At 41.8% G+C, this 18,745-nt stretch overlaps 1 protein-coding gene across 2 annotated transcripts in view; it reads right to left on the bottom strand.

The window, feature by feature from the left end:
• The window catches only part of prickle1a (prickle homolog 1a), a 29,020-nt gene that overhangs the window by 5,211 nt on the left and 5,064 nt on the right, over positions 1-18,745 (bottom strand). The window contains exons 1-2 of one of the 2 annotated variants that reach the window (XM_083917180.1): positions 8,089-8,226; positions 1,639-1,842 (exon numbers count right to left, since the gene is read on the bottom strand). In XM_083917180.1, coding sequence (XP_083773306.1) covers positions 1,639-1,827 — 189 coding nt within the window. In that variant the 5' untranslated portion in view covers positions 1,828-1,842; positions 8,089-8,226. Of the gene's footprint in view, positions 1-1,638; positions 1,843-8,088; positions 8,227-18,745 lie in introns of those variants that run through there. The other variant, XM_083917179.1, reaches the window with a different exon arrangement.

Raw genomic sequence — 18,745 nt, forward strand, 5'->3', positions numbered from 1 at the left:
GAGAAGTTGAGCTGTTTTTTTTACCCAAATATTAATCCATGGAATTGCAGCAATATAATTGTTATTATATTGGACAGAACAGCCCATATTTATGAGCAGAAATTATTTTCCAGGGAACCAGAGAACAGATGCATTAATTTGCAATGAGACATATTCTGGGATAGCTCTCTGTCAAATCTATGGAAGACTGACTTTGTGGAATTGAAGTGTTTGCTTGAGTCTTTCCTAATCCACAGATCAGCTTGATTCAAAAGCACAACACATAGCTTTGATGATCTTTAATGATGGCACTGGAGGAATAATTCCCTTCTTAAATATGTACTAAACAAGTCAAAACAGGTCAACAGGTCAAATCAGTTTAAAGGTTGTATTTTTTCAGTCATATGCTCGTCTCTATAGGGACAGGACAAAGCAGCCTGTCACTGTAGGACTTTGACCCTTGGGGTTGACCGCTGAAAACTAAATTTTATGAGGAAGGGACTATTACAGCCGTTCAGATAAAGAAGTGGGGTGTGCTTGTCTTGTGTGTTGGGGGGGGCTTCCTGCAGCTTTGGCTGTCTGGAGGGGGGTTAACAGCAATTTACCCTGACAATCAACCTAACGTTTGCCCCCCACCATAAATTATGCACATTTTCATGCTGCTATTACCCCTCATCCAGCTCCCTAGGAGCTGGGAAATAGTCAGCGATCACCCAGGCCCTATGTGTGTCTTCCCTCTAATGATGACCCATAATACATGGCCCATTCAGGGCAATGGCTGCAGTAAAGGCATTGCAGTTGACCCATGCATTTCTTAAACAAAAGGCCCTGCATATTCAGGATTTAATGTTCTCTGTCGCCGTGAACACATCTCTTCTTGCCCATCTCTCCCTCATTGCTTCCATGTGTGTTGTTTAACAAGGCAAGCGGGGTGGAGAGAGAAGCAGAGGAGGAGAGAAACAGAAAAGAAAAGATAGAGAAATGAGGAGAGAAGAGGGGAAAATGCGGCCGATTTGGGAAAAGTGCCACATCACAATGGCTGCCCTGCGGACACAACTAACAACCCTGCCTGTGTTTGTGGAGAAGGCTTGTTAAAAGACGGCCCCTTGATTTCTGATCCTGCCAGCAGCAGTCGACTCAGCCCACCAAGCCCTCCTCTTAACAGATCTCTGGTAATCACAAACAGACTTGCCATCCCGCAGTTTGTAAATAAAAGTACATACATCCTGCCTGTAAGTTGCTGCTTGGTAGAGCCTGACAAGTCTGCCCCAAACAAAGGGACCAAGAAAAAGTTTTATGAAATATGTTGTCTATCCCATAAGTGCCATTATACAGACACTCCGGTTGGTGTGTTATTCAGTAATGTGCTGAATAGCATTTATCTGGGCCAGGCAAATGGGCTAGAAGCAAGTTAAAATCAGGTCAGAGCTGTTTTTACTCTGTCAGGAGGATACACCATAATTCACTATGGTAAGGATTTCTGAACCAATGAAATGGGGAGCAGAATAAAAGAGAACAATATTGTGCTTTAGCTTCTTTGTAGAACAAGGAAGCTAAATTCAAACTAAGCAGGCTTGTTTAAGCTCTGCTCATAATGCCTTTATGAGTTTCATGAGCAATGGTAATAAGATTAGTCCATTCAAAGCAAAAATGTCTTACCTGTTCAGGCCTAAGGCCAGGTGGTACCCAGGCGTACTCCTCCAGCGCACAGCCTGAGTCATCGTCTGAGGTAGAGCTGCGTTGGAAGCCAGAAGTCAACTTACTAACTTTGTGCTCCATCATCAAGTCTCGCTGGTGTGCCCTTCCCTGGAAACCAGCCGCCGACAATGCAGCACTCGCCAGGCTCATCAGACTCTTTTTTTACTAGTCAAGACAAAGCAAGAAAAATGGAAGGATGGGGTGGAGGAGAAAGAAATAGAAATTGGGGCGAGGATAGGAAGAGGAAGAAGGATGTAGACAAGAAAACGAAATGTTAGTTTACAAGCATTACATTACATCAACCAATCCCCATAATGCTATCCTCTCTCTATTAAATGTCAATGCCATTCCACTAAATGTTAAATGCTGACTGAATCACACCATCACTGTCTCTTTCATGATGCCCACACTTCCCCTCAAAAGCCTAGTATGGTATCTGAGCCAGCCTTTCTTGGTACTCTTCTGGTGATGAGTCTACTTCATAAAGACACTCATAAAGAGAACTGTACCCTTTCACTGTTATTGTGGTGGCAGTTAAACATGTGTCCTCCTCATGTGGCTTTTTGGGGATATAGGCCATTAGGAAATTCCCAAAGCTTATGAGGTGGCGTCTGATCTCATTATAGTGGCAATAACAAGCAGTTAGCTATTCTTAAATACACGCTGAATTCAGAGTTGCTTATATGTACACCCAGATTTGGGCAATGCTGCAGACCTCAAATTCCTTTCCCATACTGTAATTCAGTTTGCCATCAACTCAAAAGGAAGAACAACACCAGACATGGCTGTTAAATCTTTAGGTTTCACCTTATCTGTGGCGCTTGGGTCTGAATGAGTCACCATTGAGCCTGTTGAGGTGCATACGTAGTCCCAAGAGGGGCCACCACATGGGATCTGATGCTGTCTTGATCAGTTGAGACCGAGGTCTGTATAAACACAGGCCTGGCCTTAAGACAGGGCCACCATATGGGGAATGTCCACAATTCTGGTCTCTCCCTTCATCTGCCCTTTTTTCTTTGGACTGTTTGTTTTCTAACCTGCTGCAGTGAGTGTCTGATCATCCTTTCATCTTTTAGATGGACAGAACAATGGCAGACAGGTGAAATAGTAGAGAGAGATGGATAGAGGGGTGACATGGATGGATGGGGTCGACTGATACTCTGTTGGACACTGAAAATGCAACAGAGGGAGAGAATCAGAGCGAGGAGATCAAAGACTGATACAGTGTTGATCTATGTGTGTGGTGGTCATAGTCATTTATACTTTTCTTTACCGCCACACCGGACACACCGCAGTAGTGACAAAGATGGAAACAAAATAAACCAATGCATAGTTGTATAAAATACATTAAAAAAAAATCATTGAATTAAGTTAAGCTTTACTGTCAAGTCAACTGATTCTATAATATCAATGAAATGTCAGTCTTAAATTTGCTAACATTAGCCACAATGCCACTGGTCATACCAGGCTGTAGCGGTAAAACCCCATTAGTTTATTGAGAATTTCTAAGAGTTCTCAAGATTTTGTAGCAAAACGTAATGAATAATCGTTAGCTATAAAACAAATCACTCCTATAAGCCCACTTTACTTCTTGCCCTGCTGTTGGCTTTGCATGACTGAACAGACATGGAAATGATGAATGTGTGTCCAGTTGTGGTCATCTCTCACAGGCCACAGGCTCTAGCTGAGATCAAATGATCAAGCCCCCCCCCCCCCCCCCCGAGCCTCTACCCCCTATGGCCGGCAAGGGCACCGAAGGCCGGGGAGAGACAGCTGAGAAAACCAGACACACTCGAGCCGTGCAGCCTTTGAACACTCTGCGTGACAGTAAAGGGGTCTGAAAATCGGCGCTCTCTCCTGGAATGATATATATGCCTGGCTGCCCCTGGGAGTGTGCAGCCCCTATGCACACATGATGAGGGAATGCACACATTTACGCTGGAGCCAACGCTTACACAGACGTGTAGACATAGACGCAGGCTTCTATAGGCTAAGTTGGTACACACTAGTCAGAGTCGGCTACATGCTCATGTACCCTGCTTCTTGTTTAGTGACAACACTTTCTGAGATAGTGGCACACTGGATTCTCTCGTGGATGATTAACCGCACACACAGCTTGCCAGGCAAGGAGGCTATTGGCTATTCATATCAACTCATCTTTTTGAAGGACAAGCCAGCCCTGTGGCCTCGCCAATAATTACTGGCATGCCCTCCTCAAGTCTGCCCAAAGAATCAGAGTGAAGCATGATGGATAATGTTGGCATTGGGGTGCTTTTTTGGAATTCATGCATTACACCAGAAAGTGTCAAGTCAGGCGGATTGGCTTATGACATGTCCCATTAAAGCACCTCTGATTTCCCGAACAATGGCATGTTTGTGAAGGAATCCACTGAAGGCTTGTTCCATCAAGAGCCTGTTTATCTCCCTTTTCTCCTGAAGATGTGGTGTGTTATCTCCTTCTACATGACAGTTAAAGCCCTCAAACCCAGATAACCTGTCTTCAGATGAGAGAAGGGTGGGGGGCAAGAAAGAAGACACTCTCTTGTTCTATTCACATCTATTGACTTGCAAATGAGACCAAAATAACCTCCAAAAATGTGGCCTTCTTTGAGAGCAGATTGTGTTTCATGTGGGAGATAGCTAACTATAGGCAGGTTCAGTCAGGAGCACAGAGACTCACATTTTATCAGGCACACACTCATCCATGCGCTACATTTGTTAGAAAGATGTTTGCTTTTCATATGTTGGCCAAGTCTCCACGAGGATGTCTCACACAGCCAAACCTGACTCACAGGAATGTCAGGCTTGAACTTAAGCCAGGCCCGCAAAGAGTAATATAGAGTGTACACGGCTCAATGTTAGGCAAAGCGCCTTTCTCATACAACCGCATCTGCATGCATGCTAATTTTTCCTTTAGATGTCATGCAGTTCATTTCCTCCCAACTTTGCCCAGAACGCTTCCTTAACTTTTTGAATGACAGAAGCAGTGAGCCAACTAACTTAACCATGCTCATACTGACTTGCAAACTCACTGACTCATCACTTGTGCTTGCTTTTTAAGTTTTTCTCCCAACAAGGGACTTACGGTTTGCAAGCTTAGTTTTTTTATCTCCCCCTGCTCAGTGTTCCACTCCCCCCTGCCCTACCCTCCTCCCACACTAGCCCGACCCCTGCAGTCCTGAATGTTTAACAGCCCCTCGCTCTTTTGTAAAGATGCTTGTTAACATGGCTTTGGGAGCTGCGGGACTGCATATCTGACTGATCTGCCCACAGAGGGCCAGAGGGTGGTGGGGTTGCTGTCAGACTGAGGCTAAAATGGGTGTATGAAAATGTTAATGTGGCTTGTTCCACAAAAGAGATGAAATGGAAGTCAACGCAGGTGACAGAGGAAAGCTGGAACACATGCGTGCTTTGAATGGTTTTCAGTTACTGAAGATATTTAGAATGAATGAAGTTGCCTGTGTTCTAGAAAAAAAGTGCACAATTACTTGGCTAGTCAGGCTTATATTCCAATAAATTCTATTTAACTGGAGCTCAATAAACGAGTGGGTGCAAACTTTATTCATAATGTAACAAAATAACCACAGTGTTGTATTCACCCTTGAAAAAATGCACTGCAGAGAATCTGTATTATGTGTTAACTGCAGTGTAATGTTATTTATCACTTTCTGGAATACAAACTTCTCGCAGGACGCCATACTGTGACTAACCAATAAATATGGCTGTTAGTGACATTTTTAAAGAGTATTCAACAACACTTAGAAAAGAGTCCCCCCAGAATCCAGACACTGGAGCATTGGATTAAATAACCCTTGAGAGTGCATAGTGAAAATAAGCAGCTTCTCGTCTGAATTAATGTCTATATTCCTCTAGGAAGTGAATGATGGACATGCACACAACCCTACACTGTGCTCTCTGTCAGTTTGGACCGGCCCAACATGTTTAACTTGGCTCCTGTGAGCTCAGCAAAGCAGGAGAGGCTCAACTTGAAGAGAAAAACAAGGTTTTCCGTACAAAGTTCCTGCTTACTTGAGTTTGAACTCAGACAAATCTGTTTTTATTTCAAAAGAGATAAATCTCAACTTGCAGCATATCATTACTCCCTGCTATCGAGGTATACAGAAATATCTTTCAAATGACAGCCAGTCATCTGTTGGCCCATAATATTTGTATCCCTTGTGAAAAAAACCCAAAGTGATCTGACAAACTAACACGTCAAACAGCAGGCCAGATAAGATTAGTTAGACAATTAGATCTTTCTGTGAACCAGCAGCCTCACACATCAACATTTAAGATTAAACTTGTAATTGAATGATCCAATAGGCCGATGGACCATCGTAAAATGAAAAAAGAAAAAAGAACTGGAAAATAACATCGGATGTTCATGCATGTTATTTCTGTCTGGAGAAGATTTGAATCCAATCAGCTTGAAAATGCAAAAGATGGAACATCTGCTGGAAAGTCTAGAGTGTGGCTGACAAGAGAGCCAGAGAGGAGCTCAGGTTTATGCAGTGTTGAGGTGCAGCGCCGTCGTATAGGGGGGAAAGGTGATGACAATTCTAAGGGCCCACAGCCAGCCAGGGCCCACACACTGCTCCAGTAGCCTCTATGACAAAATGATTATGCACTGAACTAATATATATTCATACGAATGAATCCGAATTAAAACAAAGCCACAAGTTGTACAATACTCTATATATATGTTTATTCTATTCAATAACCCCCCTGGCCCCTTCTTAGAAAATGGTTTGGTCCACACCGCGGCTCTTTCTTCCCGGGGTTCTTCCTCATCGGAATTAAGTGCTAGCCGGTAGAGAAGCTAACTGCAGCAGAGTCAGTATGCCCCCCAAAAAACACATGTCTGGACACCAGAAAAGAGTTGAGAAAGAGGTCAGGTGTAGGAACAGCAGAGCAGGGGCCCAAGACATCAAAACCTTTTTTTTTAAGAATGGTGAGAGTAAACTGCCGAGGGCGGCTTAAACAATTAGCCTGCTTGTTCATTCATTTAATGTCTGTAATATTACCTTTGACGGGGCGCAGGCTGGAGCCTACGCTAGCTGTCATCGGGCCCCGCTCTGGACAGGTCGCCAGTTCATTAAAAAAAAATCGCCAGGTCATTGTAGAGCGACGGTTCCTAGAGTAGCTATAACTGAACGTTACTAATTTAGGGGCTACCACCGTGACTGTGTGTTTCGCACATAACACTGTCGGACAGTGCTCCAGTAAGCGCCCATTCAGAGGCTGCATTCAATTGTATTATGACCCATTCAATTTCTACTCAGTAATTATGAGCATCTGACGAAGGTCAGTTACGTTTTCATGATGTGTTCAATGTGGTCTTGTAAAATGTGTCATTAGTGGGACATTTGAATAGTCTAAATACAAAAAGAGTTAATTGTTCAAAGATTTGTCGTTGTTGTTCTGTTTTTTTGACAACAACAAAGTAAAAAAAAGACTATTCAGAGTTTTGGACAGTTTACACTGACTTTTGAATGGTTTAAAAATATTTTATCCATATCAGGACTTGAACCAGTCACCTTCTGGTTCCCAAGCCAAGTCCCAACGGACTGAGCTACTGACGCCCACCATTAATGTATACAATATATATGATTTAACAATAAACCTCTATCCTCTGCTGCTCCAGAATCAGCAGTGCCTGCTTCATCTGAGTTTGACCCCACAGCAGAACACTGAAAAACAATACAATTGAAGGTGGCAAGGAATAGGGTAGAGGGGCCCACACCGATATTCTTTCAGGGGGCCCAGAATTCCTAGCAACTGCCCTGTTGAGGTGCTACATGGCTGGAGTTTGGTCAGCTTATTGAGGCCTCTTTTCATGGCCGGGGAGTGTTTTTCCAACACCATATGGATTGGAGTGACATCTCCACAGAGATCCACACTATGGAGACCACATGCATGTACTGGCCAGACTGACCTAAGACTCAACACACATGCTGCTGTCACAGAGTAAACATCAAACACATTTACAGCCAAGTAAATTCAGTTTGCAATATAAGGGACCTTAAATCAACTCTTTTGAAAATTGGCGCCCTTAAATGGGGAAAAGAAAGTCTCAATGAAGGCAGATTTTGACTTTAGCAAAGAAGTTGCACGAAGCTGCATCTATACATGGAATGTGCTGTAAGTCTTGTGAATCATTTAAAACACAGATAAATAATTAAACCACCGTTGCATTAAACTAAATAATCCAAGAGATTTCATGTACATGTCTTTACTTTACAAATGCGCATCAGAATCATAGAAGCTTGCTTCAGTTGAGGATGAGGTATGGTATGGTACTAGACTTTAACATCGCCACTCGTTCAGGAAGTTTTTCTACAAACAAAGCACATACATCTTACAAAAAACAAAAACAGATAAAATCTTCAGTCATTTCCCTGCCAGTCTTACCTCACTGTAGTCCAACTCTCCTGAGGCGAGCAGGGAAAAGGATCTTATCAGCAACTATATCCAGATTCTTCTTTAGCCTCTGGGCTCCATTATCTATATGCAAGGATCCTCAGAGCTCTAATTCCAGGACAGAAGCCGTCAGCCTACAGTAACAGCCCATATCAAAGACTGTAAAAAGTCAGAGGAGATGGCTGTCTGAGTGTGTGGGAGAGAGTGTCTGAGAGGGGTGTGTGCGTGTGCGTGTACATGGAGGAGCTCAACCAGATGGTCATCCCACCCTTGTCTCTCTCACCCACCACTCCTCCTCCTCCTCCTCCTCCTCCTCCCTCCCCCAACCCAACCCTCTTAACCTCAGCCCGGCCCCTTAACCTCAGAACAGCCAGTCACGGCAGGGTACGGAAGAGTGAGGCGTCTCTCCTCCACTGACCTTCCCCTCCTACTTCAAACATATGTTTCCAAATGAGAACCACCGGTAGAGCTCCGGTTCACAGGATCTGCGCTTTTAAGTAGCACATCGGTGATGGCAGAGCTCCTTTTACCACACTGACCGCCCCATCTCCACTACGGCTTTCACATGACATTCTTCATTCTCCTTCCCTATCAACAGCTCAAAGATGTGGGGAAGGTGGTGAACATTAGAGTCAGGCCTTGGTTTATTTGGTTTGTCTCTCTTCTCTTGTGCGCGCTAAAATGTCACTAAGTTACAGAGAGCTGTTTGCTAGCTACAGCTTTATGATTACAGAGTGATTGTTGGATCGAGTGAACAAAAGATGCTCTATTTATCCCACTATAAAAAATCTAAAAAAAAAGGATCTACAACATCCTGACTTACATCCTCACATAACCCTTTCCCTCTAACTGAACATGATGTCAGCAAGTTTAAATGTGAACAGCTATCAGCCCTTTTATATACAGTATGATTCACAGCAGGCCTCTTTCTACAAAGAAGTTACTTTAACCACAAAACTGTAAATATCTGTTTAACATTGTCAGAGTGAGGGTCATAAATGTCCGGCATTGTACGGCTCAACTATAAGTCATGCAAAATGGATAATGTAATTGTATAATGTGAATCTGTGAAGCCATATTGTAATGGTCTGTTGAACAAAATTAGTTAAATATATGTGGAGTCACTGAGTTCACCAAAATGCTTCAGAAACAAGGTGATATTCAGTTGACAGCTTAAACCATTAGTCCATAAACTGATTAGCAGATTGACAGAAAACAAATCAAAAACAATTCTGATAATCGATTAATCCTTTTTGGCCATTTTTAATGCAAAAATGAATCAGTTCGGTTTTCGCTAATGTGATGATCTGATGCTTCTGTTGATCTTGTAAACTGAATATCTTTGTGTGTTGCACTGTTGCTATAACAAAAATAAGCTATTTGGATACATTGACTTGGCTTCAGGAAACTTGTACAACTAGCTTCAATCTTTATTGAAGCAAAACCTTGGGGAAAAAAAACATTAAAAGAGAACAACACTATATAGCTATTTTGGCTAATACCCAAGATTTCTGTTTGCCACGATCATACACTGGTATGACAGACACAACAACATATATGTACATATCCGCCCATCCAGTGAAACTCCCTGGGACAAAGTTGACCTCTGCCTCTCCTTCACCTCTGCAGGAATGTCAGGACGCGATTCTCTTCCTGTTGCCCCAGAAAACAAAAGTGACCAGTTCAGGTCAAACTCTGGACAATTGCACCTTTTGCATCCTTTTGTGGTTGTTTGGTAGCAATGTCAAAATGTTACTTTCTCCAAAATGATGTGAGGGAGAGGTGTTTTATAGAGGACATAATTGTTTCTAAGAGAACTAAAAGGTTCTTCCATCCTTCTCAACACAAGGGTTAACATACTTTAAGACTGTAAAACAAAGCCATAGAACATTTTACTAGGAAGCAAGGAATCTATTAAACAGCCTGAATTGCTTTCTTTATTAAGCTATTTAATTTTGTGGAGATGACGTCAGGATGTAATTCGGTAACCTTGCACACATGCGTGAATCATTTGCACTTTTAAGTGGGGCTGATATAAAAGGATTTAAGAAGTTCAATACTGTTATGTAGCAGACATTCTAATCTTCACTTAACATTAACATGGAACAAGGACAACAGAGCATTTGATTTACATGCAAAATTCTGCCCATTATTTGATTATTTAAGACACATTGATAAAGATGTCCACAGTCTTGTCAGCCTCCAGTCTCACTTTCAACATGCTAATTGGTCAGAAATCCTTCTAGTAACAATGAATTATTTAATAAAAAATAAAAAAAGAAGGGAAAAACATAGCCACTCATTCCTTGTTTGACCCACCTTTGCATGACTGACAGCATGCGACTCTGTTCGCCTACACACCTCCTGTTCACACCATTATGTGTTAAAATATCAGTGTGGGGGGTGAATGGTGTCACACACACATACACACACACACACACACACATATATATATATATATATTTATACACACACACAAGGCCAGGGAGGAGAGGCACCCTTTCACAGCAAACTTCGGGCCTTTGTGCTGGTCAAAATGACCCTGCACCCTGCTCAATTAGCAATTCTTAGAGGGGAGGGACAACACAGCATCCTGCCATTGGGTGGGGGCTTTCATGAAATGCAAAACTAAGATGGTAAACTAATCCGGACTTAAGTTGCTAAGAGGCTATTCAGTAACGACAGTATGAGTAAACAGATTTGTGCCAGATTTCCTTAAATATGTAGAAATGAATCACCATTTTATTCAATGCACATTTTAAACAGTTGCCCTTCTCATTTCGATGCCGCAGACAGTTGAGTAACAGATTAAAAAGTTCAAAGAAGCAATTGCAGATATCCTTGACGTTCACATCTTACACTGACATTTAAAAGAGAATCAGTGGCCTTTGACTATGAACAAAGGCAAGGGCAACTATTTAAAAGCATCTCAGTTTTAGAATAACAACATCCTCAGTCTCACTCTGAGAATGCACAACTCTATAGTTAGAGGTAGCTGGCTGCACAGTTCAAGGTTCGCCTCAGATGGTTGAATAATATAAAGTTGGAAAAGTCATGCATCCCTGACCTTTGACCCTAGAGAGCACCAGATGACCCATAAATCTATGGCCCCGGGGCTTTACAGCCCAATCCCCTGTCATAGCCACAACGACCTGAACAGCATCTCACACCTGGTCTGCACCTTCTCACCACTGTAAAAAAGAAAAGAGAACGCCCTGCGCTAGCCGCGAGGTATTCCGTGACCAGCATGCCCTGACAATGACAGGACAGAGATGATCATCATCAGAACCAACGCCCAACGATAAAGCTGCATTCTTCTCTGGTCTAAACACGTCCTTGAAGAAGGGGACCCATAAAACAAAGAATCTAGTCAAAGCCGGACGTTGTATCTCACAGTAAGCGTGTAATTCCCATGTGAAATATTATTCTCAGATGGACACTAGCATGGTCTGAAGTCTAAACTAACCTGTTTAGATGAGACTAATTTGAGTTCCAAAAAATGCCATAAATTGGGGTGCCCAAGGGGGCAAAGGGAAGGTCAGTCTCTAACTCACCGTCATTGATGACCATTGTTGAGGACAGCTCTCACTGGTGTGTGAGTTACCTTATAAAAAGCAGGCATTCTCAATGTTTAAATGACTTGCCAACGGGTATTAGCAGGACACAAGCCCAACAAAAGCCTCAGTTATAAAGGCCAATAAAAGCCTATCACTCTACTGTAACAACAATCCTTTTTACGCCTTGAAAAAGGGAGGAAAAGGTCAACTGGTGGAGCAGTCAGCGCATTGATATTGACTTAGCTAGATTGGCGCTGACAAACTCAGGTCAGACCATGGGCTTGTTAGCCCTATAACCCTCACATAACCCCTTTTACTGTTTCGCTCTGACACATTGGAGGCAGCTGAGGGCATAGCTTAGATCTGAGCTTAGTTTCTGACATGAGACATTTGTAAAAAATTAAAGAGAAATATCTACTCACTTGACACTTGACCTCACCAGAGATCACGTGTCTCTCAAGAGCGCTGAATAGGAAAAATCATAATGAAAAAAAGGATAAGATTCAAGATTTATTGGAGTGAATTACTTCTGAACTTTTCAACTCTGACTTAAAATCTAATGTAATCCCAAAAAGCAACAAGGTCACAATAGTGACATCCTGAGTTTATAACCAAGCTATTTGTGTGTGATTATTAAATTACAGTATTTCACGCTATTGTATAAAAGCAACAACATAATACTTATTAAGTAGATGGTGTTAGTTTGGCCCTGATTTCATAGAAGTAATTTATGAACACATAAGTTGTCAACCTATTTATTTCTGTTTTATTTAATTAACTGTAACCCTGTTGTGTCATGCATGATGTAATGCAACTTGTCCAATTTCCATGGTGTTACCTGTAATACATGACATAACACATCTCTGCTGAACAAAGCCTGGTTTCAGCAAACTCTTGTTTCTTCACATTATCAAAAGTACACTGCTGTTTAACTGCTTTGCCAAACATCGCAGAGATGTACGATTGGGACAGCTCATATTTCACCCTCAATTTGACACCCTCTCACCTAGTTGTAAAAGCCGGACCTCATTGGGAACAATGGGAAGTGGAGCGACAGAGCTCCTGGGGCTGTTAAAGGGAGGAAGCCCCTTTATTTGAGGACACTATAACTCAACAAAAGCCTGTGGCTGTCTACACACAGAGTGGGCCAAGGATGAATGGGCTGCTCTTACACTACGCACTTGCATTGACAAAAGCACTGGATCAGCAAAGGGCAAAGCCTGTCATGTGTGGTCTCCATGCACAAACTGAGAATATAGACATAAAATTAGAAATCAGCCCTATTGACACTCATCATAAGCCATTGAGACAATTTTTTTAGTGTAACAACTATTAATGGAGAAATCCTATAGAGTCGTAGGGATTAGCTCAGGGCAGCATAGTGAAGGCTTTAAAACGACTTTTTTAACCACTAATACTGCTCCAGATAACATCAAACCTCTGCAGTAGCAGAATAAGAGTCCCTACACATAAACTGAAGCATCAATGGGCTCCTTCCTTTTGGATTGCATTTGGCAATTGACTTGAATGAACTTTACTATGAGAGAAGCTGCTACCGGGGCCAGTTAGTAAGTCTTTCAAAACACTCTTTTAATAAATTCCGGGTTCACTTACTATATTGTTGATGCTTCGGTTAATGTGTAAGGACTCTTATCATGCTACTGCAGAGGTTTGGTGTTATCATGAGCAGTATTAGTGGTTATAAAAGACGTTTCAATGCCTTCCCCGTGCTGCCCCGAGCTAATCACTGTTAGCCACATTTGGCTGTTAGTGACTCGGATTTCGGATATCTTGATTTCTTTGATGAGTGTATTTGCCAAAAAAGACCCTGAGATGATTTTACACCGGAATTTAACTTTAACACCTTAAACCAATGAGTTCAACCAAGTGTTATGCACCGTTTTTCATGTATTCAATGAAACTTTAAAGTTTTCCATGCCTTTATTTCCATGCCATGGGATCACTCCTGTTCAAACAGCAACCTGTGAATGTCTGGGTTCAACACTTGCGACCTTTAAGACTTCAGTAAATTTTTAGCTTATGACCTCACACTTTTAGAAAGTCTAACTCACACATACCATTTAAACTTCACACCTCACACATCTGGGCTTTTCTCCTCACCTTTCCTCGAAGTTCAACAGTATATCCTTCGTATGGCAAGAAAACTATTTCCTGTGTGTTTCAAGCCTCAGGCTCAAACGGACACATGAATGAGACCGCCGTAACAAAACAGGCAATACTCGGGCGTGAGTGCTGTGAGTAGGTTGCTGTAGAAGGAGGGGATGCAGCTTTTTTTTGTTTAAGGTAGAGAAAGTTGGCAATTCCCACACGTGGAAGCATTTTCTTGAGCCGCACGGCTTCAAAAGGCAAACCATGGAATCCAACAATACTCTGAAACAGTTAAGAGCTGCTCAGTCAGGATCCCACTAATGATTAACATTCCTGGAGAAACACTCCGTTACAGTCTTTTTAGAGCGTTCTAATTAAACACATGCTCCAGTGCCACGGCACAGAGGGAACTCTGACCACTGAGAGTGGGGATGCTTCTTTCCAGCTCTGCTTAATTGGACACAATTTAAGTCATTAAGGTGGTAGTAAAAACAGCAGAAAGAGCAGAAGAGAGGCCCAATGATCTCTGCTGTAAGGCTCCCTGTTGTTCTGATGTCGTTGACCCTTTAACCTCCTCATGTGACTGACATTCAAATATACCAAAAAAAAATTCTAGACATGCATTCCTCCAGTCCAATGGGAGATTGAGTGTGTTTGACTTTGGGAATTTATTGATGTTGGTTTTACATGTGTGTCTAATGTATTCACATTTCTGAAGAGGACAAAGAGGTTATACGTGTTTGGAGGTCCTACATCTTGGGAGGCAAACTTATATCTAATTATCTGTGCATCTGTTTGCCACATTGAGTTGCTTTGTGGCTTTGACGTGTATTTTTTGACACTTGTCATATATTGTCTATAGATTAATTGATCTTTTTGCAGTTGTAGGAATGACAGCATGTCTTGGGAAACAAGTTGAGTAAAAATTATAATACCTGCTAAGGATTTGACTTCTTCCACTACTTAAGAAGTAGGTTGGCTTAGATCGTTGAGAGACCGAGAATGGTTTGATGATTTGTCTCGTCACTTTTAAGAAAGTATGTACCATAGGGCGGGGGTACCAGGTGGGTTAAAGGAGTTGTGTGTAGGATTTAGGGTATTTGTTGGCAGAAATTGAGTATAACATTCATAACTATATTTTCATTAGTGTATAATCACCTGAAACCTAAGAATTGTTTTGTTTTTGTTAGCTTAGAATGAGCCCTACATAGGGAAGTGGATGCTTTTCCATGGAGTCCGTATGTTACAACACCATGTTTCTACAGTAACATGAGTAACAAACCCAACACTAGCTCTAGAGGGGGTCTTTGGCATTTTTACAATACCTGAAGAAAACCATAGATACTACTACTCACATGGACAAGGAGGGGTGAGGGAAAGGGAATTCAGTTGGTTGCAATCTAAAGCCTCACCACTAGATGCCACTAAATTCTACACACTGCTCCTTTAAAGTGAAATTCCGGCGCAAAATCATCTCATCGTCTTTTTCGGCTATAATATGTATAAAATAAGCCATCGAGACAGTTTTTTCATGTAACAACTATTACCGCTTAGTCCATAGGTGACTCGGCTGGGAACCGTAGGGTCGCCGGTTCGAGTCCCTGTTGAACAAGGCACAGAACCCCCAACTGCTAGGGGCACCGATCCAATTGGCAGCCCCCTGATTCTGACATCTCTCCATTAATTGCATGTATATAGGTCCTGTTTGTGCATGTGTTTTGTATTTCGGACCTGTGTGTGTGTAACCTCAATAATAAAAGAGTGAAAATATTGAATTTTCCCTTGCAGGATTAATAAAGGAATTTTTCTTCTTAATATTTCTCAAAATAACAAAACCTCTGCAGTAACATGATAAGTATCCCTACACATAAAATGAAGCACCAACAACGTAGTTAGTGAACCCAGAGTTTAATAAAAAGAGTGTTTTGATAGACTTACCAACTGGCCCTGGTACCAGCTCCTCTCATAGTAAAGTCCATTCAAGTCGATTACCAAATGCAATCCAAAAGGAAGGAGCCCATTGGTGCTTCGTTTTATGTGTGTGGATACTTATCATGCTAATGCAGAGGTTGTGTGTTATTTTGAGCAATATTAGTAGTTAAAAAAGCCGCTTTAATGCATTCATTGTACTGCCCTGAGCTAATCAGTGTTAGCCACGTCCGGTTGTCAGGGCCTCTCCGGGATTTCTCTGTTAATAGTTGTTACATGGAAAAAACTGTCTCGGTGGCTTATTTGTTGTATGTAAGTGCCGAAAAAGACCATGGGATGATTTTATGCCGGAATTACACTTTAAGGCGCTGACCATATAATCGCAACATCCCTGATTTGTGTCTCACCAGAGATCTTGCATGTTTTTGAATGTCATTTCCCACATTTCTCACCCCTTCATTTCTGCTCTTACTATCAACTGTCAAATAAAAGTATTGCAAATGCCAAAAAAAATGTGCAGTATGTGCATCATAGTGTCCAGATAAAAAAAAAAAAACAACCTCTAAACTACATTTCAGCAAAAATCCTGATATCAATTCCAGTATCTCAGTTAGGTGTCAATACCTAAGTTCTGATCCAATAATTTTAACTGTGTAAGGATTTTTTAATTTTATTTTTTATAACGGGAGCCCAGAGATTGCTGTAGCACTAACAATTTGAGTTGATGGCCTGCCATGACTGGCAAAAACACTGCACTTTGTAATAATATTTACAAAGAAAGTGAATTTAATGTGAAATGGTGATATACCACATTAATACCAGAATGGTGAACTGAGTGTGCATGTTATGTACTGTATGGCTGTGTATTCAGGGTAGTGAGATCCAATCTGAAGCACTGGGGGGTTAGTAGATATACAGGACAGACACAGGGTCATTAGTGCCTGAAATCTGTGTGTGAGCGTCTGTGTATGAGTGTGTGTGTGTGTGTGTGTGTGTGTGTGTGTGTGTGTGTGTGTGTGTGTGTGTGTGTGTGTGTGTGTGTGTATGTGTATGTGTGTGTGTGTGTGTGTGTGTGTGTGTGTGTTGGCACAATGTTCAGCATGCCTGCAATGGAAAAAAGGACACAACTTATCTGGTTGCCCCCCCCCCCCCCCCCCCCCCCCCCCCCCACCCAGTCATCCAGGGCAGAGCTTATTCTTAGAAACCTGTAATACGTCTGTTTCTCTCAGCATCAGTGTGTTATTTTTGGAGCTGCTAATACTGAGGTCACTAATGACACTAAACCATTTTCAGCATCATGGGCCAGCAAAAAACATGTGACAGAGTGGGCATACACACTTATGTGTTTTAAAACCATTTCCATAAAATCTGTGATGCCCATTCCCCAAGTATTTATTCCTTTCCAATATCATAAAACATACAACCCTGAATCATCAAATGTGTGTGTGTGTGTGTGTGTATATATGTATGTGTGTGTGCGCATGTGCATGTCCTTTCCAAACACACACACACACACACAAACACACACGCACACGCACACGCGCACGCACGCACACACACACACACACACACACACACACACAGATGTACACATCTGGTGAGCCACTACTCTTGTTTTTTTTGGGAGCCCAGCCCTTAACAGGAAGACAGTGCGAGCATAGCAAACAAAAGCCTGGTTCTTTGAACTGTCCTCTCACTAGGAGCTGCCGTCATGTTGTTCTGGACAAACGAACTGTTTCTGTGTCAGCTCACCGCGCCCATTGTGGGCCTCAGGCTGCTGCTCCGCAAGACATGTCCTCAGTTGGCCTCTGTCAATATTGACCCATCTGTATGTCATCCTACAACATCGACCTTTACTGTGATGTATTACCAACTGATAATGATACATTCCTTCTGTGTGAAGAGGTGAATTAGATTATAAAGTAGTAAAAGCTAATCTACCTCCTTTGATAGTACGCTTATTAATAACGCAGTAAATTTGAGGTGGGAGAAAACATTTGACCCCTTGACTTCAGTGTCGCAAACAGAAAGTGAAAAATGCAATGAAACATAAAAGTAGCAGAAAAGTAATGCTTATGAACGCCTGATAGGATAATACATTAAAACAAAACACAACTTGAATGTTTGTTCTTTAGACAAGTTTTTACTTTAATTATAAATGCTAGCATTAGCTGATTTTGAGGCAAAAGAGCATTAACGGGACAGTTATTGGCTATTTTGAAGTGGGGTCGTATGATGTACTTATCTATTATTCGATATTGTCTGTATGTTACCTACAGTAGATTATGGTTAGCTCACCACCACATAAAAGAAGAAAAACAATTCAGTTTAAATGTCAGAGCTATATTTAGAATATCCTAGCCGCTTTACCTTGCTGTCAGACTGCACTTTCCTCCAGTTTCCACACAAGTTTCCCCTATCTCTCTCTTTCAGCTGTTCAGTCTCCCTCTGCAAAGGTTCTTCTTCTGTTTACACCGGGCCATAAGGAGATCCTCTTGTATCCACAGTGAATGGAATTTCGCTGTTGCTGTTGCTGTTATAATCACTCATTTTTATTTTCTTGTATTTGTTTATTCCATAAACTGTGGAAAGTCTGTCTCAAACAGCTGCTCTGCGGACTAACACAGTTGTGCTTATGCGTAGGAATACACTGAGAAAATTTACTGCCAAAGGAAAGGGCTTTCTTAAGGCAAGGTAAAGCAGTAAATAATATTAGAAATATACACAAACCTTTTTAAGGTGACTAAAGTATGTTTTGCTGAAGCTGCTACCCCCATCCACAGCAGCTTCTATGTCGGTACTCCTGTCTGCTTCTCCAAGCTGGTGGTGTGCTAAATCGCATCAACTATAGTTAATACACTAACTATGAGTACCTCATACAACCCCACTTCAAAAAAGCTGAACGATCCCTTCAAAGTATGCATAGTGTAGATTCACTCACTGTAGGCCCAATGATTATTTTGAGTGTATTTTGCAGCTTCATTTCAGAACCTGCTCTCAACATCCAATCCTGGCAATGTGCAACATCTCTGCACCAAAACTAATCTAATGAT

The sequence above is a fragment of the Echiichthys vipera genome (assembly GCF_963691815.1).
Source record: "Echiichthys vipera genome assembly, chromosome: 7".
Taxonomy (NCBI): domain Eukaryota; kingdom Metazoa; phylum Chordata; class Actinopteri; order Perciformes; family Trachinidae; genus Echiichthys; species Echiichthys vipera.